The 27,866-nt window shown below is 36.6% G+C and overlaps 2 protein-coding genes across 4 annotated transcripts in view; one reads left to right on the top strand and one right to left on the bottom strand.

The window, feature by feature from the left end:
* ELP4 (elongator acetyltransferase complex subunit 4) overlaps window positions 1-20,508 on the bottom strand; it is a 153,724-nt gene extending 133,216 nt beyond the window's left edge. For both annotated transcript variants that reach the window (XM_072863731.1, XM_072863732.1), the window contains exons 1-3: window positions 20,316-20,508; window positions 14,574-14,609; window positions 2,726-2,847 (exon numbers count right to left, since the gene is read on the bottom strand). In XM_072863731.1, coding sequence (XP_072719832.1) covers window positions 2,726-2,847; window positions 14,574-14,609; window positions 20,316-20,484 — 327 coding nt within the window. In that variant the 5' untranslated portion in view covers window positions 20,485-20,508. The remainder of the gene's footprint in view (window positions 1-2,725; window positions 2,848-14,573; window positions 14,610-20,315) is intronic.
* IMMP1L (inner mitochondrial membrane peptidase subunit 1) overlaps window positions 20,212-27,866 on the top strand; it is a 37,087-nt gene continuing 29,432 nt past the window's right edge. The window contains exon 1 of one of the 2 annotated variants that reach the window (XM_072863734.1): window positions 20,212-20,235. The gene's annotated coding sequence lies outside the window, so the exon portion shown is untranslated. Of the gene's footprint in view, window positions 20,236-20,595; window positions 20,663-27,866 lie in introns of those variants that run through there. The other variant, XM_072863733.1, reaches the window with a different exon arrangement.

Here is a 27,866-nt window from a genome sequence, read left to right as displayed (position 1 = left end):
GAATATAGATTGAAGAGAAATGCTCTCAAATGTTTAAAATACTTTCTAAAAAACAACATGTATATAGTTCTGTAGGTTTTACCAGAGGTGTATAATTTTTCAGCATTACGTCTTAATGCCAATTTCCTGAAGGAGCTTTGACTACAAAAGGCATGAATATGTTTTCAAAGGATGATGGATAAATTGGTGGGTGGTAATATAATATATCTTAGGCAGCTGATCAGGGCTTTTTATCCTCTGCTTGTCTTTTAGTTATACACAATTTCAAGATAATTATGGTCTATAAGAATGTCTTTTCCCCTTCCTACTACCAGCAATATTTGTCTTGGTTATAGGTTCACGAAACTTCCAATCACACCATAAAATTAGAACAGGGCAATTATGGCATCTCAGCAGAGAACTGAATGTACAGACTGACCATACAACATGGACATAAGGCAGTTAAGGAACTGCCTTTATGTAAAATATCAGTTAATTAGAATACTAGCCATAGAATATATTGAATCCATGCCTGAATTTTATAAAACAAAAAACAATCATAAAATGTGTAATTTGGGTTGATATGTACCAAATATACGTTGCCTTTCCAGTAAAGAATACAGTCCAATCAGATACTGAAAATAAATTAATTACTAATGTCATTAAATAAAATGCAATGTTAATCAACAGTCAGATATGTTATATTAAAATCCTGACTTGGTGGAGACATCCAAATCCCCAACAGCTCATTTTTATGACCGGAGAGGACTTCTTGAAGCACCTGAAGGTCCTCTCTTTTAAAAGTCAAGTGAGACACTTGTAGGGAAAACTCCTTTACCTCTGTGATTTGGAGACCTAACTGTGGCCAATGCCAGTCTTAGATCGACTTTTTCCAGGTGATGCAATAATGTTTTTTAGGTAACACATATTGGCATTTCAAGAAGTGTGTAAGCTTTCCAAGTGTGAAAGTACGTAATTTTCTAGATTGATGTATAGCATATTACAGGGTTACTTCACTGAAGCAATTTCCAGACAGCAATACAAATCAGAGAAATCAACTCTGCTGTGCCTTGTCTGTTAAAAGTGTTGAAAAGTCAAGGTAGGAGTAGGAAAGCATAGACAAGAGTACTGTGGGATATATAAACACACAAATGGAGGAAGAAAAGAAGACAAAATTATGTTTTCATCAACTTTCCTGTAGTAATATTGTCCATCCATTTATAATCTCTTATAGTAACACCACTACAGAGTTACAACAGAGGAATGCAGTATTATTACCTAGTGTCTACCCCTGAAAAGTAAGAAGGGAAACCTATGCTGGATCAGACAACAGAGCTCAATAAGTCACATCGAACTAACTGACCGCAAACTGAAACTGGTACAAGAAGGATAGATGTATGTAACAATGCCTGTTGATTAACTTGCAAAAGCATAAAGAACAGGAGCTAGGAAAAATATGAGATGCTATGAACAATTGATTCAAAGGTGAATGAAAGAAGAATAAAATATACATTAGCTACTCCATTTTAAGAAATTTTAATACTATGCAGTAAAAATATTCATTTGAATAATTTAATTTTGATGAGAAAAACAACCGTAATGATCATGTATTGTACAGTCAGAGAGTCAATAACTTGATTATCAGTTATTTAAAAACAAATATTATTAAAAATATAGCATGTTCTTCTGTAATTCATACTTCACAAACAAATTCTAACCTACTTGTTTAGGCTACAATCTAAACCACAAGAAAAAATTATAAATATTTCACCCCTAAATGAATCCTCTTTAGGTTCAAGAACATAAAAAAATAATTAGATTTTTCATAACCACAATCATATCATTTCATTAAGAATATACTTTTTCCTGAATACTGACGATAATATTGAGTAGATAAGGCATAGAATCTACCATCACTAGGTAGGAAAAAGGAAAAGTAATCATTTTGTCCAGAACCAGTCTCTGAAGACTCTTAAGGAAATAGCCAGACTTCACTTGATGCAGAAGTAATCAGTAAATTATATGTTCCTTTTGATATTAGAAAAAAACAGCCTTAGAAAGACATAAAATATTTAATGAAATTTTATAAGATTATCCTCACACTTCAGCATTTTTTGTAGTGTTGATAGGGCTTTTCCCCTTATATAATTTCCTTATAATGGAAACGATCAGTGTTTGATTAGGACCTCACTGAAGTCTGAAAGGAACCTTTCTATATGACCTGATCCAAAGCTGATCAGGTTTCCTAGTAGAAAAAAGACAGTCAGAATGAAAAGTACATGTAAAGGAATTTGTAAAGATGTTAAATGATATTTTTCTTTCTATAGGAAACTACAATAAATATCTACACAAATTGTACACTGTTTCCACCACAATATATAGGAAGCAGCTTAACTTCCACCTCCTGATAGGCAGGTGGAAACTGTAAACAGTTGGGTTTACTCAAACCATTCAACTAAGCCAGCTAGTCTGTCTGGTTTTTTCCATAACCAAAATAAAGGATAGTAGGCTCCTAGCCTGATTTGGCCTGCGGAGGACCTTACTCCATTGTCTGTAGACGGAGGCTAGCGAGCTATATTTAATTCCCAAATCGGGCTAGTGTAAATACTCCTGCACTTCCCAACACATTCTTATGAATCACCAAGATTAATTAATTTCTTACTACACAATATATACACTTTAAAATGTATTTAAATTTATCAAGAGATTACAGCTTTACTTGTCAAAAGCTATGAGTCTTCTTTACCTTTAAGATGTTGTCAGGATGCTCTTTAGCAGAAGCAACAAACAAGTCATGTCCACAGACAACTCCCTCTGCGAGAAAATACTTGAACAACAAACTGGAGTAAAGACCGTATTTATCTTCCTCTGTGAAAACAAGAATGGTTGGAATTTTTTCTTTTTTGTTAGATAAATCACCCACCTATATTTTCACAACACTGTAATAGCCCTCTTTTGGTCTACCTCCTGGAGTATATAATGTACAACAGAGATAACAGGTAAAATATGATTCCAAAGCTTTAAAAATAATGCTTGACAATATTGTATTCCTAATTTCTCAAGCCAGAGAAATAGTTCTCAATCATGTATTTGATTCTAAGATATGGATGGGAAACAGCAACAGAGCTATCTTCCTAACAAGGTTTCCCATAAGTATTAACTAAGATTACCGAAATCATGGTTTATGGGAAGGGGTTTTGTTCATTTGGGAGACCTGTGTTAATATTTATATTCTTAATACTTAAAATATCAATCAACTTGCTTAAAATATCTATTAATTGATGCTTTTCAAAATTTAATCATATTTGGCATGCTAAAGCTATATAAAGGTCTTATTTGTTATAGAGACATTCTTACATCTGCATTTCTTTCAAAACCATGGGAACTACAAAATGGATATACTGAAAAAATAGACAATTTGCAACGCCGTTTTTGAAAGCTAACCAGTGCAAAATCAGGAACACATTCAAAAGACACATGAATTTATCGTTTAAGAAGTGAGACTTGTTAACAGAGATTGTGAATCTCTGCCTACTGAAATAAAAATACAAACTCCCACTGACTTCAGAAAGGCTAATATTTCCTTCAGCTTCTTTGTTGCAAGTTAAGTATCAGAAATTACCACAATTAGAAAGTCTTAATAAGCTTCATACAATTAAAATTTATCATAACTCAAAACTATGGGGGGAGTGAATGAGCAAATAACAATTGAAATTTGAACCATCTCTGATTTTCTTTATTTTTAGGAAATGTAAACAATAGCAATGTTAATGCTAGCAAAAAACATTCCTAACAATATAACTACCCGATTAATCATCCAGTAAAATTTTAGACCTTGCCCTTTGGAGCAACATATTTCTAACATTTATTTAGAAAGATATCGGAAATATTTTATTTGGGAGGAAAGTAAATGCAACAATGTAAGGTTTCACTTTTTCATCTGTTAATCTGGCTGCTGAAGATAATACACAGGGATGTTGTGGCAGAAAAATACAGAGACAGATTTTCTTTATGCAGAACCAACAAGACTCTTAATCCATTCTTTGTGTGACTTGGAAACAATTTCCTCCCTATTATGAATCACACAGGAAAATATTAAAAGAAAAACCCCAAAACCAATAACAAAGGCTGAAAATAAGAAAGTTGTCATTCATATCTAACTTGTAAAAAATACTAAAGAAGAAAAACAAAAAGAATATAACTTTGATATGTACCAGAATAGTATGATTTGGAGCTTAAGAGTCAAAAAGAACCAATGAAGTGGAGTGGGACGAAAAGATGAAAGAGGTATATCCAAAAAGGAGAAACAACATTGATAGCAATGGGGTAACTTAAGAAACAAATTGCAGAAAAATAGTGTTGCACTGCTACACTCCTGATATCACACACAAGTACTGACACTTTCAGTGCTTGGATTAACAAGAGAAAGAAATTCAAACCACAAGTTTTCAAATTCACTGGAGAAATAAAAGTTCTCTCAGATATATTCCCCATCCTCCATGGGATATTGGGCAAAACAGAATTTACTTCCTGCTTTTTTATTTCACTTTTAAATTTAGCATTTGGGATACTTTTTTTTTTTAAAGTTAAAAGGTATACACTTGAAATTTGGAAAATTTATTTCTTTCATTTCTTTCCTCTTCCTCCTTCAGAATAATCCCTAAAGATAAAACATCAAGATTACCTACTTTGTTGTTAAGGAGAAATACTTATTTAAAAGTTTCCCTTTCATTAAACCCAAGAAATGAACTAAAAGTGACTCTAAAGCAACATTTCAAGACAGAGAAAAATGCTCCATAACACAGTTGCTAAGCCAGGAAATTACATAAAACTGGACATCCAAATAAGCCAAAGGAATACAATAATTACAACACTATTGCTATTAGTACTAGCCATTGATATATCCATCTTATTGTAGAGTCTGAGTGTCTTAAGAACTCAGATTGTATTAATATAATTTACCTTTGATACTGTTAACCTGCTTGGTAGGCCATATTAGCCTTCTAATATACTTCCAATAACACATTTATCTTTTTTAAAAATAACAGTCTAGTGAAAAATATGGACAGATCAGTATCGTGAAAAGTACAGTAGGGACAAATGCTTACTGTTGACAGCGCTGGGCTGCCTATTAAAATTTCAGCAGGACTGATTTCCAAAAGCATTACAGAATTACAAACTGCAATTTCCTTGAAAGTTAGGAGCTCTTAACTAAATATCACATGCTTAAAAAGCCATAAATAGTGTTACTGAAGAACTGTTCTCCTAGTAACTCAGCTCCATACACTGTGCTGTGACTGAGGATGTAGGTCCATGTATGAGACTAGGATGGAGACAAGACTCAATTCAGATAAAACTGAAGCACTACAGTTGCAGAAGTAAAAAGTAGAACTGATGACATCTAAAGCTTTGAAGAAATATTATAGTCTTATTTTGTAAATAGAGTCTTTGGAGCCTTCTTAGATCTTAAACTGCTTCAACAAGAGGAAAAAAAAAACCCATATGCAGAGTAATTCTCCCTTATAACTGGAGTCCAGGAACACATACACCCCCTAAACGTTGGCTCTCTCTAGTTATTTATGCTTTGGTTCCTTACTGCAATATAATTGGCAATATATTATTCACAGGATATTGACTTCCATATACTAATCTCCACCTATGAAGCTCTCAATTTAAGAACCAAAGCCCTCTAGAAATCAAAGTGACAGCATGATATCTACTTATTAATTTTTTTTAATAAAAAATTGTCTGAGCTACCTGAAAGAAGCCACCAAGCCTCCCATATAATCACATCGCTGCAGCAGATGTCAGTGGAGGGAGACAATTTTGTTAGACCTCCCTTCCTTTGAACGGAAGAGGAAAAGGAACACTACACAGGCACCCTGGAAGGATCCTCAGCTGTAGCATTTACTTCATGCTTGGTGAATCAAAAATCTTGATTTCTTAATTTTTATCTACAAGTTAAAGTTCACCTTCATCATTTGAGGCACAGAAACACTGAGTTGTATTGCATATGGACAGGACTTAACTGACATTTAATGGAGTATTAGCCAATATCTCATTTAGTCCAAGTATTTTATGATTTGTGTATGTGCCTGCAACTATACAGAGAGTCTTTCTGGATCATCTTTTTTTTATATTAATTATTCCTTAGACAGTAAACAACATGTTCAATTTTGTGCCAGACATAACATGGAAACTCCATAAAGCATAGATAAATATAAGAAATCATACTGTGTGTTGATGATTATTTAAGTAAGAGGAAATAAGGCTATAGTAGTTAAGAAGAATTTTTACTCAAATTTTATTTGAAATGCTGAAATGTTAAAACAAGCTATAGAAATGAAGCAATGGGGAGCAGGGATATAAACCCTTTTACTGACCTATCCAAGATTATAATTCATTTTGTTGACTGATAGACTTATTTGTAATATAACAGGACTAAAGATGTTCTTACACTGCCATACCCTTCCAAAACATATTTTGCAACACAATAAGGAATTTTAAATTTAGCAAATTAAAACAATTTACATTCAGTGTAAGGACACATCATTTTAGCATTAGCCTTTCCTTTAGTCTTCTTACATTGATTTTCGTAACAGTAAACTTACAGTAAAAATAGGAAATGAGCTATTGGAGAGTGATCTAAATATAAAACACCTTATAGTCTGCTACAGTACTCTAAGGATTAAATGTGTCTCAGAAAGCCTTTACAAACAGTGTATCTTGAATTGTTAAAGTCAATGCATCTGTAAGAATCCCTCAGTTCTTCAATTTGTCACATAGAGGATGGCTTTTTATTGATTCATTTCTAGGTCACTAAACTTTTGTGGTATTCAAAAGATCTAAAGTGCACCCATATGGGGCTTTTCTGATAGCGTCCATTGTACCCTGGCTTCAACAGTTACGTTACTATTCAAAACCATAGTAGTACAGCTTTCTTCTTGTAAATAAACAAACAAATCATTTAGCACAGGTACTTCAGTAGCTCACTGATTACTTTCATAGATAAATTGGATGAAATCCTTTGAAGTATATTTGCTTTCTGATAATGCTTGGACTTACTATTTTGATGGCTAGGATCAATTCTCAACTGTTATGTTTATTTTTCCAAATTACACCCACATCCAAAAGAACTACCTCCATTCTATATGTGTAGGAACTAACACTTAAGTGCATTTTAGTCAGCCAAGATACTTAAGACAAGTCTGGCCCAAACCTTTATTCTTAGCCTCCATACTAAAGAGCTGTCCTGTCAGCAGCCATCATAGCAGAACTTTACTGCTAGCTAATAAGGCACATAAACAAATAAGACTCTTGCAGCTGCAGACTCTTTTCTGGGTCCAGTCACCGCAAGTCACACAACAGTCCGCAGCTTTCTCTGATTCTTTTTGAACAAAGAGTGTTCTTACAGCTAAGTAGCAGGTGAGTAACTAGTGAAGCGTAAAACTATACAAGGAAAAGAGACTATTTACCTAGAACTTATGCATATTGTCTCCAGGACAAAACCTCTTCTGATCCTACAGATAAGGACATAAATAAAATAGTTTATTGTGATCATTATTCATTGGTCTCTTTCCACAACAGCATGCTTTCATAGCTAAAATAGTCATGAAGAAAAAGCAGTATTGTCCGTTTCAGTGCAAGGAATTCCAACATATAGCCATGTTGAAAACTAAGGATAAAGACCAATTCCTATTTATGGCTCTTTTCACTCCCTAGACTGTACAGGCTACTGAACACAGACATTCTCAACAACTTTGTGCATGCGCATGTCTGTAGCTACTACTCAAAGAAATCAGTGGGTCATGGAATTAGATACAAAATTTTAAGGCACTGGAGCTTAGCCAGAGCACACAACACAAAGAGAGCAGATATGAGTGAGGCACTGTAAATATATAATTTATATAAAAATCAAGGACAAAAATCTCATCTAATTATGGAAATTGATATGTAAACGTGTGGTCTTAAGGAAAAAATCTCTAGCCATAACTGCTCCCCCTGCACAGAGACATTCATGTTCCAAGGGAGAGATGGAGGGTAAGCACTGTAACTTGAAAAGGAACAAAAAGCCAGGAAGAAAATCCACCATAAGGTAACAAATATGTATAGATCATATTTATAATAGCTGAGTTTTAAACATCATTATATTAAATGGCATGAAGAACTTTGAAAAACTCCAGAGGTAATTTGTAGTATAATTGCTTAAAATGATGAGAGTTCTAAGAGGAAAAAATAAGACTGCAACAATGTAATGTACAGATAGCTTATTTTTTTTTCTCTGTACAAAGTCTAGACAGGTTGCCCTAAAGCTGCCAAAAGCCTGTCATAGTCTATCAGTATTGATCATTTTTTCACCAGATAGTTCTACAGTATGGTACTGTGACCTAAGGTGTGTCTTTCTGTAGCTATGAAACAGCCCTCTGAATTGCCGCAGGTTGTAAGATGCGATTATTTTAATAATCTGAAATTCCATTTAAAAGATACTTTACTAATGTCTACATTTACTATGCTTGAGGGGTTATACTCTGTGTCACTTGCATTTAATTAGCACATGCCAAAACGGAGTTGTCAAACATATAAGTTACAATATTTGGCGCTTGGCCATACTTCAGGAAGGTGAATTCTGGTAACTCCTATTTTGTAGAATTATATTTAACAAATCACTGTTTTGTACCTTTCCAGAGATTATCTTTTTCAACTTTAAAAAGATGATAAGTTCAATTATATTGACAAGTAAAGAGAGCTCTAACCAGTCAGGTTAAATTGCATGTCTAGCAAAAATAATAGTAGCTAACTAAAGTAGCTGAAACTGCTTCAAGGCTTAGAATGTACAAGTATAGACCTGCTTTTAATGAGACAACTCTAACTTTTAATAATTGACCTCAGCTATCAACAAAAACCCTCCTACTGATAATCTTTAAAACATTTAGCCATCAATGACCTTATCAAATCTAGAGCATCTTAAAGGTACGTAAGAATAGGTTCTTATAGGGCACCCAGGACAGACCTATTTAAGTGCACGGTAACTCACTATGCAGAATGTGTTATATAAACAAGGCTTATATTTAAAAAACAAAATAACATCCTCCTGGAAACTCTTCCTGAGGCTGCCAAAACAGACATATAATAGGTTGGAGTACATCAGAGCAGGGAGGGGGGAAAGGAGTGTGCTTAATCAACAGCTGTACTATTTGTTTGTTTGGAAAGGGGAGATTCTTCTACAAAGCTAATCTTCTGGAGCAGTTTAAGATGAAACAACAAACAAGTGTGGTCTCATATTCATATTGAACAAACTGTTTTGATAGTGTTCAAATTTCATTTCACGCAGAGTCAGAATGCTTGTTTTACCACTTCTTATAAACCCAGTACAGTAAGATCTTTTGAAATTAAAGTACTAGTTAAAATCCAAAACATTCTTGCTGTATGAACAAAACCCAGGAAGTTTCAAGTTCCTCTCGTAGCTAGGACCTTGAATGAGACTACCATGTGCCTCAACTCTCTAATTCTCATATAAATAAAACACTGTCAAAAGAATATATTATAGAATTAAGTTCAACTGAAAATAATGATGCTCTTTATTACTAATTAAATTTTTTAAAAATTGTGCACTTATATTTCAAACAATACTTTACAGTCTTATCAAGTAACCTGGGCCATTACTACATCTCCAGAACACAACAGTTAAAATAAATATTTTAATACCCTGAATCTACTATTATTTGGTTAAATTAACCAAGATAATGTGTCAAATAATGAAGATGAGCATTTAATTTGCAAAGGGAGCTAAGCTAAAAGTAATGCAATTTATTCTTGCCTTAGAGAATGTTGAAGGAAGGGGGAAGAATTTAACCTTTTTATAACACTTGGAGTACAACGCAGAAAGATCTTCCTAGGAGGTTTATCGCTGACAGCTTCAATCCTGTATAATATTAAGCTTGCCTAGACTAATCTCATGACAGAATTTTTTTGTATACTGACAGGATATTCTAACAATGCAGTTACAATTCTACCTGCACCAACTTTAAAAATTAGTCTAAAAATTTTTAGACCAGTGAGTCATGAATAAATATAGTTCTTACTTTAAGTCTTTTTGTATATAATTATATGTTTCAGAATAATATATGGTAAGTTTATTTGGGAAAAAATTAGCTTTCAAATCTAAAAGAGAGATTCTCCTTCGTGTTTCTGTGAAGCTAATTTTAATATCAGATCACAAATAAACAACCAATGTAGGGGATAAGTAAATTAAAACCCACCACTGAGTATTGCCAGCTATGCACTCAGAGGAGGGGAAAAAAAAATCCAGGTAAAAATCCTATCATTTTCAAATCATTGAGTCTTGTTGTCTCTTTCATTAGAACACAAAGCTCACTGCCTTTTTACTCGCTTCATCTGGTGCCATTAAGGTCGGGTCAAATGGACAGCTAACCATATTCCCAACAGTAGCCAAAAGCAGATATTTAGGAAGAGGTAATAAGAACTGAACAAGCAATGAGATGTTTCACCCAAGCACTTGCTCAGCCTCCCACCGTTTGTAGCTCAAGGACTTCCTTAGCCGGACTTGGTATCCACTAACCTAGAAATGCAAATGGTGTTCTCTTCCATCAAGCTGCCCAGTTTCCCTCTGAGACCATGATTTTTTTTTTTACATCCACAACACCCTCTGGTGAAGTATTCTTCCACTTAATTGCATACCATCTGAAGAACAGCTTTCTTTTGCTCAATGACTATTTTCCAGCCAGTAGGTTCATTTGATGCCACCCAGTTCATCTACTGGAAGGGCCAGTGCATACTGTAATAGGAAGACAAAACAAAACTCATCTAGTTTAATAATCTCCGATCTGTGTAAAATACGATAGGTTCTAACATTTTTTTCTTCTTCCTTTGTCCATAGCAAGATTGCAGCTCTTCTCAAACTGAGCGAGAAAAGCAAGATCTTCATTGAAAGCAGTAAGAGATAAAACTTCTATCATTTTTCCTGAATTCACAGAAATTTGGGTGAAATTTAATGAGAAAATTAAGCTTAACTGGCACTTTCTGCCTTGAAAAAGGCCATCTACTTTCTCTCCTAGTCCTCACTGTGCAGTCCTTCTTTCCCTTGTGCTGGCTCTGGTACTCAGCTTGTCTGTTAGTGAGCTGATTCAGGTCACTAAACAGACAGAACAGTCTCCACTCTTTAACTGGGTGAATTTTCTGTCAACTTGCAGAGCTGGGAGTTGAAAAGCACTGGCACCAGCTCAAGGAACAACAAGATTGCACAGCCAAGAATGGGGAGAAGGATTTGGACAACCTCTTTCAGCAATAGTGAACCGCTGTATCAATTCAGTTTCCTCAAAAAATCTGAATTTAAATGGTAGCCATTACACAGATAGTGGCCTATATGGAATTAGGTAATGTCAGGTATTTTCTCTGGCAGGCAACTATTCAAATTACTTAATATGCACCACAACATACACTAATTTATACATTTTATGTAAAAATCAAGATTTTCTAAGATTCAGTGAGACAGCAACACCTGTCTCTAATGATGGATAAAATACAGAAATAAAAACTAGCCATAAAGTAACAACAAGCCACAATAAGAGCATTACCTTGCTCACTGGCAAACAGAAAATGCTGTTCAGCCTCTAATGCAGGTTCACATAAGCCCTACACCAACAAAAAGTAACATGATGTAACCCCAATAGTGACTAAAACAGATTTCAAGTGAGTTCTCCCCAAATTAGGTTAGGTTCTTTAGTGTTAAGACTAATTCAAAATATTGTAACAATTCAAAATATTTTAACCAAAATTCTAGATACAAATATAGACCAGTCTCCCAAGTGACGGCTGTCATTCCACAGTGAAAGTAAACACAGATAACATGTTGGGACCAAATTGTTTTCATCCCTTTCAGAAAATGACTGAAAATTACTGATTAAATCTTTCTTAAGGCTGAAAAGCCACATGCCAAACAGCTGCTAGCCTACTGGTGCCTATCACTGGAGACATGATGTTTTTGTCTTTGCATAAATTTCATGCAATGAATTCTAAATGACCTTACTAGAAATACTTCCAAGTGATCAGGGGACTAAACTTCTTGCAAGTAAAAAGCCTATTTCAGAACATCAAGAAGGATATAATGGGAAGGATGCAACGGCAATGTATTAAGTTGTGAAGCTAGTTTGCATTATAAACACCAAGAATGCATATTAGAAATGAACACAGAGTATGGTTCCAAGCTTTGATTACGAGAATCCCATTTGAAATAGTGTCAGAAACATTACTAAAGTGAAGATAAATGGCATGTCCTGCTTATCCTCTATCCACAAAGTTCATTCTCTCATACGGAAAGATTATTCAACATAGTGGCTGCTACTTACATCCTTGTTTTCTTCTGAACTATAGTTCAAGGCCTGCAATTCAGTGACTCCTCCAATAGCATTAAAAAATAGAAACTGTATTTGTATTTTCTAATCTTCCAGTTCCTTCTTTCCTTCACTGTCCTCTACCAGTTCTCATAAACACTAATGGGCCTAACACTTCATCAGCAAGCTCTTAAGATACTCTGCAGGCACAATCTATTTGAAACCAACCAAATCACCTAGGCATACACTAGTCTGCTTTTTCCCTAGGCAAACCTGAAATCTAGTCACTGTTCTCAATTATGATAGTCACGAGATTTCAGCGCTCCTTCTGGGTGAAGATTAATACAAAAATTTTTACAACTTTCCCCTTTCCCAGTATCAACTATGACTAGCTTTTCCACCTCCTCGAGTAACCAACCAGGCCTTCTCTTGGACTTCTTATAACTATTGAGATACTTAAGAAAAATCTGTATTACTCTTGATAATTCTTGCTAGTTGTGTCTTACTCTGTACCCGAGTTTTTCAGATTTTGTCTCTATACTCCCATTTTACAACTTTGCACTGATCCTCAACAACCTGTGAGGCATTCAAAAGCTCAGGATTTAGCCAAAATGGTGCCTTATTACACTTTCAATCTTCTGCACTGAGAAACTGGCATTTTTATCTGTAATGACACCGTTTTTACTTTTATCTTCCAGATTTTACCTAGCAATTTCAAATCAATTGGCAGTTGTCTTCCTGTAATCCACTGTTTTAAAAATTAATATATTATTTTAAGTTAAGGCCTTAATGCAGGACTTTTGGCACTTAATATGTAGGCACTCAGACATTGCTTGTGTACCTCAAATAGCTTTGCAATGTGATATATGTTTTAATCACTCCTACAAATAAGGAAATTAAGGTACTTTACCTCTTATTTAGTGGAAGAAAACAATCACACAACTTTCTAGACTCCAACAGTTCAGAGAAATTGCAGTGACTGGAAAGCTAAGAGCTAGATCTGTTGTCCCTAAGTTCCTAGTTCTCTGTTCCAGCTACTTAGTATTAAAAGAGTAGTATTTAAATTGTTATGCTATTTAAGATGTGAACACAGAACTCAGATGCAGATGTTTTCCACATAGCTACAGGTGTTTCTCTAATAACCTTTCATTTTTTTCTGTAAAATCAGTTCTTTTTGCTAGGAAAGTAACAAGCTTGAAAGTTTCTATTGAAAACCATTAATTTGATAAACATTTAAAATAGGGGGAAAAAAATTTCACATTTCTATCACCATTCAGCCCTTACATCACTTTGAAGTAGTTTTGTATCCTTAGAACCTCTAGATTAATGAACTGATGTGACAAATCAGATGGTATCTCCTTCAATTTCTCTTCTGCAACAACGATCGTCTTTACTTATATGCTGAAACTGTAAGCACTTACAAGACTAACTTGTAAGAAGTTAGTCTTCCCTCACAATTCTGTTTTTGGTGGCTGTTCTTAAGCTGAGGGTGTTGGGAAATGTTTCTTGGCTCTAAGGTCCAGCACATACCCTGGGGATATGAAGACAAAGATGTATGTGTACAATAGTCCTTTTCCCCTTTGCTACACTTTAAATAGAAAGGAAAGCTGGGCATCTCAGCTGCAATGGAGACATGGTACATTTTACAAAGTTTCAATGTAGTCTGCAAAGGGAATTCTGTTGTAACCTATTTAATCATCTCAGTGTGCCTCTTCCACACCCTGAAAGAAAGGAGGCTTCCAACAGCTTTCTCTTAGTTGATCCTGGCAACCAAAAGATTAAAAGATTCTGTATTTCACATCTTCCTCAGAAAGCTAAATTTAAAAAAAAAAATCTTTGTGATGATAAAATCTTTGTGATGAAAAAACAATCTTTGTGATGATTAAAAAAAAAAAGTGTGAATCTTACAGGAAATCAAGTAGTTTAGAAAATCTTAAGTAATTTGAAAATTTTCCTAAACAGTCCTGAAATTTGCTAAATGCCCTGCTTTCAAACAGAATTCTTCAGTATTCTTCTTGGGGGCCCAAACCTGTCTACAAGCAAGGTTTTGATCCACCTCCAGTAATTCTTGAAATAGACAATAGTCCACTCTGAAGGCTATCCAAAGTGAAGAGGCCTGAGAGTTATACTTTCTTAAAGTCTGAGTTTAAAAAACAATGAAAAGACAGGTTATTTGATAAATACATTAAAACCAGCAAAACATATCAGAATATGGCTTTAAGTATCTATATATTCTATACTAACCAATAAGAAGAAGGGTTCCAACAGCTACACCTCCACCTGGAAACAAAACAAAATGAAGAATAAAGTAAGACTACATTTTAATACTATGTTAGAGAACAATTAAGTTTTTTTAGTTTATAAGTCAAAGAAAGGTGATAACGGGGAATTTAAAAATATAAAAGTGAACAACATTTTAATTACCTTTGCAATACTTCCTACAATTCTCTATTATGAAATAATTATACATTACATGTAATTATATATTACACATTACAATTACTTTCACAATATACTGTACTATCATCATTGTGGAAAAAAGATCCTGCAGAGCTCTATGCAACTATGCTCAAGTAGTACAATAATGATGTATGGTCTGAGCCAGCGAATTTTTACCTGGATGACTCAAGTGAGTAAACATTCTCCAAATTAAATCCATATTAATCACTACCAAGTGATATTCCTTTGTACCAAGAACCACGTATGTAAAGTCACCTACTAAGAGGCTAGCAAATTCCCACCCAAGTCAATGAGGCAAAATCCTGTTTCCACTGTTTTTTATCTTATTACTGAAAACAGACACGCCAATAAGGCAGGTAGGATTTCACCCAATGAAACCTGGACTGACAGATCACAAACATCATAACACACATCTGAAAAAAAAAATATACTATTAAGGTCTTTTATAGTATGTCTTGGACATAAAAACAACTCTGTGAATGCAGTTGATTGAAATATTTGTTCAAAAATAAAAATAAATGTTGACGGATTTATACGTGGCCACTATTATTTTTCATTCTTTTTGCTTAAACAATTACGATCAATGCTTACGTTCCAATCACAGATGAGTGAACGAACAATAAACAGAACAGAATCTATGTATCAATACGTTTTGATACATAGATTATTATCCCATTGATCTCAACAGTGTGGAGGACCAGGAAAAAAAAATAAAAATCTATGAACTCCCATCCTGGCTGCTTTATTTCCTCCTTGAAGAGACAGCAAACATAATTATGTAACAGCAGTTTAAATAGTTGTCCCAAGAAGGAATTTTAACAAAGACAGTGAAAGAAGAATTCATATTTTATTTTAGGTGAAGAGTAAACTGTTTTATAATCTGAATTCCAAGACTGAAAATAGTGGAATAACTTGAAATCTGACTACAAATATTTTATTGCACAATCATATAAGACTGTGACAGGAAAGCTCAAAATTCCTGGAAGTGTTCAGATGGCCATATGTAACTAGCCTATTGCAGTGTTTTGCATGAAGGAAACTGCAGTATGTCTTCTGCAATTACATACTGCTTTAAAAGCAAGTCAGGAGCAAACTAAATCACATCAGCACAATATCCAAAGCTCTTGATAAAAGAAGTCAGTTCTGGACTGCATAGATGGACTCTAATGAACAGGATAATTCAGTCTATCAATTTAAGAGCTCATTAAACTTAACTTGAAATTGATTCCAATTGGGATTGGATCAACTTCTTTATCTTTAGCTCTGCTGGTGGGACTACGAATGTCGGTAACACCGGTAATGTTGATATATACTCAGAAGGAAGAGAAAAAGCAAATTTCTCTCCCATAGCCCAAAAAGTGCTAATATTGTTGCATAATAACACCTGAATTAAAACCACAACAGAATCACTTTGTCATCATGTCATGACGAACCACAACTTGAGCAGTACATGACAGTGCCAATGTTTAGTCAGCTACTAACTTCAACTTCATAGTTGTAGTTCAACACATCACAGATTTTATAAGCTATGCTCCTGAGTCAAGATGTACAAATGCCTCAATATTTATGGCAAGCTTATCAAGTAATCAAGCATTTCCTAGATATTTAAAAAAACCCCAACTATAAGTACTGTTTATTGGAAAGTTAAGAGTCACTCATGAAATCCCCATGTTCTAATCCACCAATTTTTGTTTCATTTCATTTGTTCAGGAAATAAATGCAAATGAACCCAAAGGATGTACTATGAAAACAGCCATAAGTAATGTATTGCCTCATGGCAATAAGGACTTAAAATCTTGGTTATAAAAAGCTCACTTGTAGCCACCACAGCAGTAGTGTCTCTTCTGCTTCTAAATTGCTTGCACAAGACAGAATTTGTTTGTCAAACAGTATGTCAGCACAGTCAAAATTCTCACAAGCTATATTTTCAGATCATCATTTGTACTGTCTCTTTCTACAAGTCAGAGTTGTAACATATGCGCACATACCCTTGTTGCTAAAGGCAAACTCAGGTCAGAGGATTTGCTTTACATTATCAGATGTAGTGAACGGTTTGAACAAGTGTATTCTATTAGGTGGAATGTAAAACTATTGCAGTCACCATGGTTACATATTCATATTACAATGAGCAACAATAATAGTAAATTAAGCAAAAAACAGACGACAGGAAAAAGTAGCAGAAACGTTGATAGAATCAAAAGGAAGAGGTAAAATCTTCAAGTTTCCTAAAAAAACTGCTGTGAACTTGTAATTCTTCCTTATTTTGCCATTTTAATTTTTCTTTGCCAATATCTAAGGCAGTACTACATGTAAACAACTAAGCAAGACTCGTAACTTTCTGCATTGCTACCTACAGCAATGAGATTTAACGCCTTAGGGACAGAAACATAACAAACTTTGCAACTTGAGAAGTGTCCCGATTGTTTTCAAAGCATATCTGTGACCTTTTTCAAGCAGCTTGAAACAAAACATTCAATACCAAGCACTTGATGGTTATATTACACAATAGTTACAGCTTATTACAGAGAACTGCTTCGGCACAAATCAGGCATATATGGTCTATAAACCTTGAAAATAAACTTGAATATAAAGCCTGGAGATGCAAGAAGCACCTTAATGGTAATGTGGCATTTGAAATCCAGCACTTATCTACCACTTCCTTTTGAAAGGAAATGCATTTATTAAGGAAGAGCTAGCTATCACAAATAACGTAACAAATCAGCCAGTGTAGGGTAAAAGAAATTCCTCCACATATCCTCTGCCTTTTCCTCCCTTCAAAAGTTTCTAATTAGACCTGTGTCTGATAACACCATGCTTTCCCTTACTCACAGTTATTCATAAGCTATATCTTCCTGTCTGGCAAATAATACCATATTTGGGTTGCACCTTCTGAACAAGGCAAACTCAAATCCAAGCCCAAAGCATGAGAGCTGGAAGACTATGCCTGGTGACCATTAAAAATATGCCTATGAAAAATACCAGACTAAATCAGTTTATAGTAACTTCCATTGGTAATTTATACAAAAAGGTTTGTCCTCAGTCCCTGGTGACAATAAAATTAAATATTTTGTACAGTCAATTATTTAACTGCTAGTGGACAAGATGAAAGAAAAAAAGTAACAGCATTCTTTAAGAAACACATAAACAGCATTCTGCAAGACATTTATGAAGCATTTCCACACAAACCCAAAAAGGACATGAAAGAGACCAAGTACAATACTTCTGCAGTCACCAGCATAATGGGCTGCATCAATAGAAGCTCAGTCAGTTGGTCAAGGGATGTGACTACTCCCCCTTACTCAGCACTCATTAGATCACATCTGGGATACAACGTCCAGCTTTGGGCCCCTCAGTACATGAAAGAAGTAAAGATAAACTTCAGTGAGTCCAGCAGAGGGGCACTGAGATGGGGGAAATGACCCACAAGGAGTGGCTGAAGGAACTGGGCTTGTTTAACCTGGAGAAGAGAGGAAGACCTAAGAGCAGCCTGCCGGTACCTAAGAGAAGCTACTGAGAAGACATTTGAGCTCTTTGCTGAGGTGCAGAGTGGGAGGGCAAGAAACAACAGGCATAAATTGAAACAGGAAAAGTTCCAAATGGATATAAGGAAAAAGAAAATTCCCTACAAAGATAATTAGGCATTGGACTGGGTTGTCCAGAGAGGCTGTGAAATCTCTGCCATTGCAGATTTTCAAGACTCAACTGGACAAAGCCCTGAGCAACCAACTCTGAATTCAGTGCAGAGCCTGCTTTAAGGTTGCAGTAGATGAATTCCTAAGGCCCCTCCCCAGCCTCCAAAATCAATGATTCCGTACAGGTCCACCTAGCTGGGCGGTCTGTCTCCAACAATGCCTAATACCTGGTATCAATGGAAATTTATTATAGTACAGCATGTTTGGCATGAGTCTTTCCTGGCCTACCCACTCAGCCTCCAGAAATCAGTGATTTAAGGGCTAGGAGGTTAGCAAAGATTTAACACAGGAATATAGGGTTTCCCAGTTATTCAAATGTGCCGCAAACCAAAAAACATTGTAAAAGTATTTTCAAAAGTTGCTATTCCTAGGGCTGACGAACTTTCTTGATGTTCAAGGGTAAAACTTGTTAAGGTCAGGAAACTACTGAATATTCAAAAGACAAGGAAGAGGTATTTTAGAAGGGATCCTGGATTTACTGGAAGAAGTCTCCCCAGTTTCCATAACAAACCACTAATTATGTTAGCCAGTGCCTGGACATTTAGGGGATTGCCACCATGGGAACCGTCTACATCTTCTGACCCATGCTGTGCAAAATTCACTGTTTATAAAACAGAATAGGAACAAGAACTGGAATATTCAATGCAAATTTTATATTTATGCAACCACAGGGTTTCACAAATTACACTCACTTAATGAAATACTTCTCTCTTAAGGAGGAAGAGCTTTCTCCACAAGGATGCCAATCCCTGATGGAAATGCAGATGTTCCCTACCAAACAGACAGACAGACAGAAAAGATACAGAAGTGTGATTCTCCTTAAGATACACAGGCTGCAAAAACTTTTTTATAGAATGGATACAACTTTTATATTTATCATTATTCATAGAGAATATTCTTAGAAAGAAAAATTATATATTCCTATATTCCATGTACTCCTCCAGGGATGACTGAGCAAAGCTAAAGTCAAGCCTTCCTCACCTAAAAGTAGTCCCATCCATGTACACTGAAGATGTACTGCAACGTATCAGTAGTTAGTAAAAGGATCACGCAGCCCTAATGCATACAGATAAAACATGCTGTTTATACCCATGAAATGAATTAGCTCCCAGTCCAAGTAAATGGTCCTAGTTCATGGCACGGATTATAACATAGCAATGGTGACAACGGATCAGTCCAAGGAACTATCTAGCATCTTGACACTGACAGTAGGCAAAAGCAGATTCACAGACAGTAAGAACAGCATCACATCAGTGGAATGTATCTAAACATAGCATTTATAATGAAGTAGCAGTGGCGAGCAAGACAGAAGAGCCACACTGAGAGTTCAGTCTTATGGTAAAATGCATCCTAAAAATTGGTGTACTGAAGAACCAGAACTACACCACATTCAACTTCGAGTTAATTCAGGAAATATGGTTTTCAAAACCGAAAACTTCAGACCCTTTACTATGACAGTTTGAAATATGACAGGAATGTGTTACTAAGTAAATTTACAGAGTAGCTTTCCACTCTAGAAAGGTGGTTAACCGGATTTAAATGAACGGTAAATGGCAATCTTCTCTGCAAGCAGGCTGCAAAGCAGGCGCACCTGCCCGGACCACCTCCCTCCTCCTCACACGGGGGCGGGGGGGCTCAAGGCGGGAAACGGATCCTGCTTTGCCTCTTCCTCTTCCCCCCCCATCCTCCCCCCAATCCCGGGAACTGTGGGGAGGGAGTAAAAGCCTGCGGGAGCAGCTGTGGGGTCACGGAAGGTAAATGACAGGCAGGGCCTAGCAAAGGAGAGGGCCGCCGGGCGGGGGAGGGCAGCACCCAGGTCCCGCTCCCCACCAACCTAGCACACAGTCCAGGGAGGGGAGCCCGCTGGAGAGCAGCAGCTGCCCGTGGCGAACGGAAGGCCGAGTGCCCGCGACAGCGGCCAGGCGGCTGCCGGCCGCCGCCTTCCGCTGGAAGCTGGTGGCCCCGCGGCCCCGCACCGCACCGCCGGCCGCCGGCGCCGCCATCTCGGCTGCCTGTGGGTTGACAGGGGCAAGGGGACGCCGGGAAGAATCAAGCCCTTTCCTCTCCACCAATGGGAGAGCGGCTTCGGAAACGCGCTATCCAGTGGGAGACCGCGTTGTTTGCACGTCCCGGGCTAAAGGGGCGGGGGAAAGGCTGGGGCGCCCGGTAGCCAGCAGGCAGGTGAGTGTGGCGGGGCTGGGCTGCAGGGCGCGGGGTGCCGCTTCGGCGGGCGTCTCGGAGCTCCGGCCGAGTGCGGGGGCCGGGGCTGAGAGGGGCCGGTGGCGGGAGGCGGCGGCTGGGCCTCGTCCCGCCCAGGTGCGGGGCCGGCGTGCGAAGGCGTGCGTAGTGCGTTGCCGGTGGCGGCGACTCGGGGAAAAGCCCGCTTTCTTCACTCGGTTGGGGTGCCCGAGGTGTCAGTAAGGCTTGAAGTAAGCCCTGGGTTACAGCACCCCTGGGTTATGTCGCCCGTCTCTGTGCCGCACCGTCGGCGTCACCCCCTTCGAAAAAAGCTTTTCGTGTGTGCGAGCCTGGACGTGAACAGGAAGGAAAAAGTATTTGTAAAACGTTCTTTTTTTCTAACGGTATTTAAGTAACTGCATGTAACGTAGTGTACAAGTATGCTTGGAGTCCCTCACGCGGTTGTAAATAACCGCAGGTCTGTAATAAATGTACGACTTAAGACATCTCATTGGAAGCAAGATCTTGCATCAGTATGATGGCTCTGGACTATGCCATAAGCCAAGAACTGTAGCAGAAAAAGTTGCTTTACGTGAGAAATGTAACTTCTGTGCTTCATTAGCATTAATTTTTGATTCAGTCACTAATATTATAGAAAGTTATTTTGTGTATTTTGGAAGAGTAGCATGTCCTTTACTCTTTATTAGCAATTTATGGACAGTAGCCTGGGGCCTTGTACATGGCAGCAAACAACTGCCCTAGACTGAGTGTATGTAAAAATTGGTGAAATATCTGAATTTGATATTTCCTTTGCTGTTCTTCTTTTATACAAAGACATTAAAATGCTTTTTATCTTAATGAAAAAAATTATTATGCTTGCTTTGTAAATCAACACTTTATGTTATAGTACTCTGAATTTAAGAGAAATTCCTATGCGGGAGCCACTGTCACAAGTATTTGTGTATTTATTTTTAATCTGTTGGTGTTTCAGATGCATCAAAAGCTACTTGAAGACATTCGCACGTAGCAGGATGTACTAATGAGTCTCTAATGTTATAATTCCCCACTCTCCATCTTTGATTTCAATAAATGATTTTTGTTATTGCTATAAACCATGGTTTTTGAAGACCTGTGGTTGTTTTTAATTGATATTTAATTTCTTTTTTTAATTGAGGAAAAAATCATACCCATATTAAATATGAACAGCAAGAAAGAGCAACAATATGTTAACAATCCTGAACCAAAGTTTTTCCTTCATATCAAATTCAAGCTCAGGAGCATGAAGTTTCAGTATTACGTCTTCCTAGCTGGTGAAATAGCATTAATTTTGCTGCTGACCAAGCTTCTTTACATGTTAAGGAGTGGACAGTTTAAGATCTTTATCATGAGTATCAAGAGGTTGTCTTAATGCCAAACTGTGAAATATTGAATAATAAATATTTAGTTTCAAATGTAGATCATTGTCCAGTGGATGTTAGAAGTATTTGTCTTTAGAGGAAAAAAAAATATTGAAGGACACATTTAAAAACACGCCAGGAAATAAATATAGTATTAAATGTAATTTCTGTAGGATCTGACTAATGATTTGTGAATATCTGGAATAGGAAGGACTTTAACAAAATAAAGGCTTAAAATGTAATGCACAGTTCTTTTAAAAGAGTTCAAGAATGCATTATTGTTAGTGGGATTCTCTGGTGTAAATTCTGTATAATTGAGTGAGGAGGCTGAAACTTGCAGAGAGTTCTCCACTTTCAAAACATCACATCAGCTCTTCCATTTCTTGCTGTATTGCCATTCTGGAGTCCAGATGCCTAAATATTTCAGATGTGAGTGCTTGCAAATGTGTGTAACACTATTAAAAATTGCAGTATATCTATAGAGAACTCTTAAATAGAATACTTGTAACCCAAAGAAGATATCTTTGAGAAGTCACCACTACTTACCTATCAGAAAAAGAATCAAATGATATCCTACATGTACTTGGTCTCAGTGATTCCTTCCCCCCGCCCCCCCCATTCCAAGCAGTACACTTCCTTTTGTTACTTTAATGAGACAAAGTATTTATTTGCTTGTTTTTTAAGTAAAATGTACTAATATAGGTTGCATTAACTTTACAGAATAGGTGTAAATATACATCCAGGGCTGAGCCCTCTCACTTGTTCGTCCATTTCTCATTTGGTATTTCTCTGACGGGTAGCTCTTACCCTTTTTTCCTTTTTTTCCTTTTTCTTATCTCATTTTCCCACAGCAGAATTAAAACTAGAGGCTAAATTTTTTTTTCCTCTTTCATTTTGGAGCCCAGATTCTGAAAGCATTTTGCAATTGGGAATATTTTTGCTGTGGTATTAAAATTTCTTGCAGAAAGTGCAAGTTTACTGGAAATCTCAACATCTCCCGAGCTGATCTAACAGGTCAGCATTGCTGAAAGAGGAAGTGTTGTTTCCTTTTCCTCCTCAACCTGGTTTCCTCCAACAAACCCTGGTGTCTGTCAGATCCTTTCTTGAGCTGATTCAGCCACTAATCTGACTTGGAACTATCTATCCACTTTCTTAACAGGTTAATTTTGTGTTATATTGCTAAGTTGATGCAATAAGGAAAGGGGCATATACACACAGTGGGGAGGGGGCAATTGAACCTTCCACCTCTTGCTGGCTGTGAACTGTTAATTCACCTCACCCTGTGAACCTCGCAGCTATTTCAGACTTCTATGTATTTTTAAATAAAGTGATATTTTTGTTATAAATTTTGTGAGTTGACATCCTTTGAAATATAGAGAAACTCTTAGATTGTAACTTATAACAGAAGAGACTTTCAGATACTACAAAAAAAAAAGTAGAAATAGTTTTTCAGTGTAAGAACTGAACGTTAAAAAGTATTGCAGTAATTCTGTTTGTGATGTTCGTTTTTCCTCTGTCACATTTTAAGATGATGGGTACCATTAAAGTCCTACTGCTTTAGAAAGCAGGTGGAAATAAGCAATTTTTCAAAGATTTAATTAAAAAAAATTAACTCTTTAATACAATAAAGTTTTACAAGTGAGTATATGCTTATGAAAACACCACTTAGAACATCTGACTTTACCTGTGTTTCATTTCAGACAATTAGAGAACAAACTAATTTTATGGAATTTTCTTTATTTTGAAGTCAATGGTGTTTCATTTTCAGGAATAATAATAGCTTTTTCACTCTCTTTGAATGATACTAAAGGTTTGCTTATGTTCACGTGTCCACTTTCCAAAAGATTAATTTCCAGCCATTGTAAAAGATCCCACTAGGGGCTGTCTGACAGAAAGCAAGACCGAGGGAATTGTAATTCTAGATACTACTACATAAAAACCCCTCATCCTCAAATACACATTAGTAGGTAGATAAGTCCTACTATTCCTGCTCTAGGGATGGAATTGAAATGCAGAGAAAGTAAAGAACATGGAAATGATTGCAAGCGATCAGGAAATGTCTTAGTAAGTTATTTGTTGTCTGCTGAGCTATGGCAACTGACTACGGTCATACTCAGCTCATTGTAGAATGGAGAAGTTTAAACCTTTGTGTCTAGATTGGGACGTCTTAAACTGTAGAATAATCAACTTTTCTTTCTTGCTGCTTGCATATTACCATGTAGACCTGATCAAATGTTTATGTCTATTTTAACTGCAAATCCTAACTCTAGTATGAAGAAATCAAGCTCTGGTTTCCATTTCTTGTAAACTTGCTGATCCAATTCAACTACTAGCCTATGCCAAATGCAGATTCTAAGATGGATTAAGAGGATTTTGGGTGAGAATTCCCTAAGGAAAAAATGGAGGGAATACAATGGGTGAGTGAGAGAGCAATCAAAACATTTGGGAAAAGGTGTGCTTGGAATTTTTTCTGCAAGTATGTTTGTCATTTCTCTTCAAAAGCTGTAGCCTACGGATTTGGTGAATATCCTAGTGTCCCCAAAATAGCAGCACTTCTTAAAGTGTGCTTTAGATACTTTGTGCTTGATAAGAGGAAACACACCTGCTGTGGCTGTCATTGCCTCTTTTCTTTGTTTACTGCATGCAGCCTATGTGGGTTGCAGATGTAAACTCTTTGGACCTCCAGTTAATGCAAGCTGAGGCTGTATTTGAGCAGTGTTTCTCAACAAGACTATGTTATTGATGTACATATTCTATTTTCCTTGATTTCAAATGAATGTTTTGGCTACATTTTAATTGTGCCTTATAAGATTCAGTGTATGCTCTTGTCCTTCCGTGGCAATGAGCAAAATGCTATCCATTTTGGAATAAAACGCATCAGTGCATTTTGTTTCAAAACCGTATGTCTGCCTGATGAGTAATATTTTTCTGTTGGATTTATGTAGGGGATAGAGAACTAGAAAACTGCATCCTGGTGGCAGTTCTAATTCATAATCTTATTAGTGTTTGCTGTTCCATCGCCAAGCTGCTTCCCTCATCAGTTCTGGAATGTGATGGTATTAGACTGTACTGATTAAAGTTTTATAGTCACCAAATCAGATTAGCTGTTGAGTCACCTGACTAGGTAGGGCTCGCAGTCATGTGATCCAGTGCCCTGCTGAGCTCCCGCTGGGAGCCGAAACAAGGTAGTTTGCTTTTGAGATGTTCTTAAGTATCTAACAGCATGGGTCATGGATTATGGCTGCAAAGAAGATGGCTTCATTTTCCTGATCTTTGAACTAGCTAGAATGGGATAAGTTTGAAAGTGCAGGATCTTCAGGCCATGAGCCAACAACTGGAAAGAATGTTTAATCCTGGAAGTTCTGACACCGACAGACCTGGGTTTTTTTTCAGTATGAAAAAGCTTAAAGACTACTTATCCAATCAGTCCATGGAGAACGCGAGGATTAGTGGGAGGGTTTAAGACATACCAGTTGTATGATATTATATAAAACATGATATGATTTTCTTCAGAAAGCCTCTGGGTGTTACCTAAATGCATCCCTGTGGGTATACTGAACAACAGCGATAAAAATTTGAACCTGTGTCAAATTTAAACAGCTCTTTTAAAATAGAAACAAAGAAATTAGGAGACGTGAGTTAAAGTGCTGAAGACAGTGTTTTAATAAATCTTTAAAAAGTTATTTAATGTTTCTGTAATTTCAGATTATACAAATGTGCAGTATAGTATTACTGAAAGCTGCAGAACAGTGATATTGAAAGTGAGTTGTAAGTTGAATGTACTGTCTTAAGTATCGTGCCGATTAGTGGTGTAATGTTTGTAATGTTTTCCATACTGGGTTCCATGTCCATATAAAGCTTACTTCAAGTTTAAAAACTAGAACTTAAGCCAGATTGATTCTAGCCTTTTCAGATGCTTAACATCCAGGACTCTATTTCATATTGAATACAAATGGCTGCCCTCAGAGAATAAAACAGTTTGTCACTTCAGCATGCCTGTGGAAGAGGTGAAGAGTAAACTTTGTGTTTCAACTGGAAAAACAAAATTTAAATGCTTTAATATTTTCAGTCTTCGTCGTTGTCTTCCAATTGTATCTGCACATATTTCATTAAATAGGCATTTCTAAAGCCAGGTAAATAATGTAAGTAATTATGATTTATGGAAATGAAAGGTTTAATAGCTGTGACTTTTTGAATGTAATTTATATTAGTGCAGTTTATGCAAAAGTATGAAATAACTTATTACATGTGCTTTTAGAGCCTAAGATTCGCTGCATATCTGTAAAAATATGTGTCACTGAAATTAATTTATAGTTGCTATAGCATTTTTTTCCTGACATGTTGGTATTACAAAGGTTAAGAATTGGCACATTTTGGGTTTCAAAAAAGTGTTATGTTTTCTGCTAAGTTGTTAGCGCTTTTAGTCTTCAAAGGCATTATTCCAAATAACCAATTTCAACTGTTACTTCTATTACAAATCTACAGTATCAGCAGGTGCTGGAATACAGGCAATGTTTGCTCCTCATCTACCTTGTGGGATTTTATAGAAAGTGCTCTTTTTTGGATTTAGCTTTTTTGTCCATCATCTCTGCAATATTGTGAGACCTGAAACCTGTGATGTGCTTTGGCAAAGCAATGGAGGCCTCCCCATGGCCAGAAAAGATTTAACTGATCACCTTCAGAATTCTTTTAAAATTGTAGCTCATCTCTGCTTGCAGAAATATTTTTAGGGAGTTTTCATAACAAAGAATTTTCCCTGTCTTATAATGTTAGCCAAAACCAAACAGTAATGTTTCAACAAGAAGTACTTCTGCAGTAGTTTCTGAATTTAAAAGTAAACAAAATCTAGGTCTTTAGTCTTCTAGTTGCACAGCCCCACCTGTCTGACCTCCCCTCTTATATAAAGGAAATGTTAACTATTCTTATGCTTACAAGTAACTTCTGACTACTGTGCTGGAGTGTAGAATCTGTATTGCTGACACTTTTTCGGATTAGCTTTCAACAGCTGGCTCTGGCATCTGTTGAAGTAATGACAGACATGCTAGATGAGATTCAGAAAGTTCTTACTCTGTGGTAGAATGATGAACTGACAGTTAATTGAAAATAAATCTCAAAACCTCAATGACAGCAGAGATGGGACTCCTTGCCGGCATGCTTACTTGTAAGGATGCAACTTCTTGGTGAGTCCCACAAACTTGCAATCTCACCTTTCCAGTGTACTGGCCAACAATGTATTCTGATCATTGTGACTTCCGTAGATATTCCAGACAGGTAGGTTAATGCTAGCTTGGTTATTCAGCCACTGCCAGCATGGAAGTCACTTCAGATCGTCTAGTATCCTCTAACAAGCAGTTTCCCCACCCTTTTTGCCCATTCTGTCTTATATTTATGAACTACTCAATCTTTGCATGTCTGATAAAGACATGCAAAAGACCAGTGTTTGAACTGAAATGCATACAGGTGTGTTACAAGGACCTAGATGTAGTAATGTATATAGCACTGTGAACAGTGGTACAGTTACTGGCCCAGCTCAGGCTGACGCTAGTTCTGGCTTTCCCAAGTAGTGATGTTGATCAGCGGTTTCATAGAAGCGTACAACCCTCAGGTTTTGCTGAGGACAAGATACTGCAGAGTCATAGGAACATTCAGGTGCATTCGATGGACTTCCGTCTAGTTTCACAGCATCATGACCATCCATAGAGTGGGGGATGAACCAAGATGTGCTGCTGTAAATAATTCTGTAGAGCTGTGTAACTGTACCTTTTCTGAGCAGAGGGACGGAAGTCTTGCTTGCTTTTCAAAAGACATGA

This window comes from Ciconia boyciana, chromosome 6, assembly GCF_034638445.1.
Source record: "Ciconia boyciana chromosome 6, ASM3463844v1, whole genome shotgun sequence".
NCBI lineage: Eukaryota > Metazoa > Chordata > Aves > Ciconiiformes > Ciconiidae > Ciconia > Ciconia boyciana.
The sequence above is the reverse complement of the archived record's forward strand: the minus strand, read 5'-3'. Positions and strand labels throughout refer to the sequence as shown.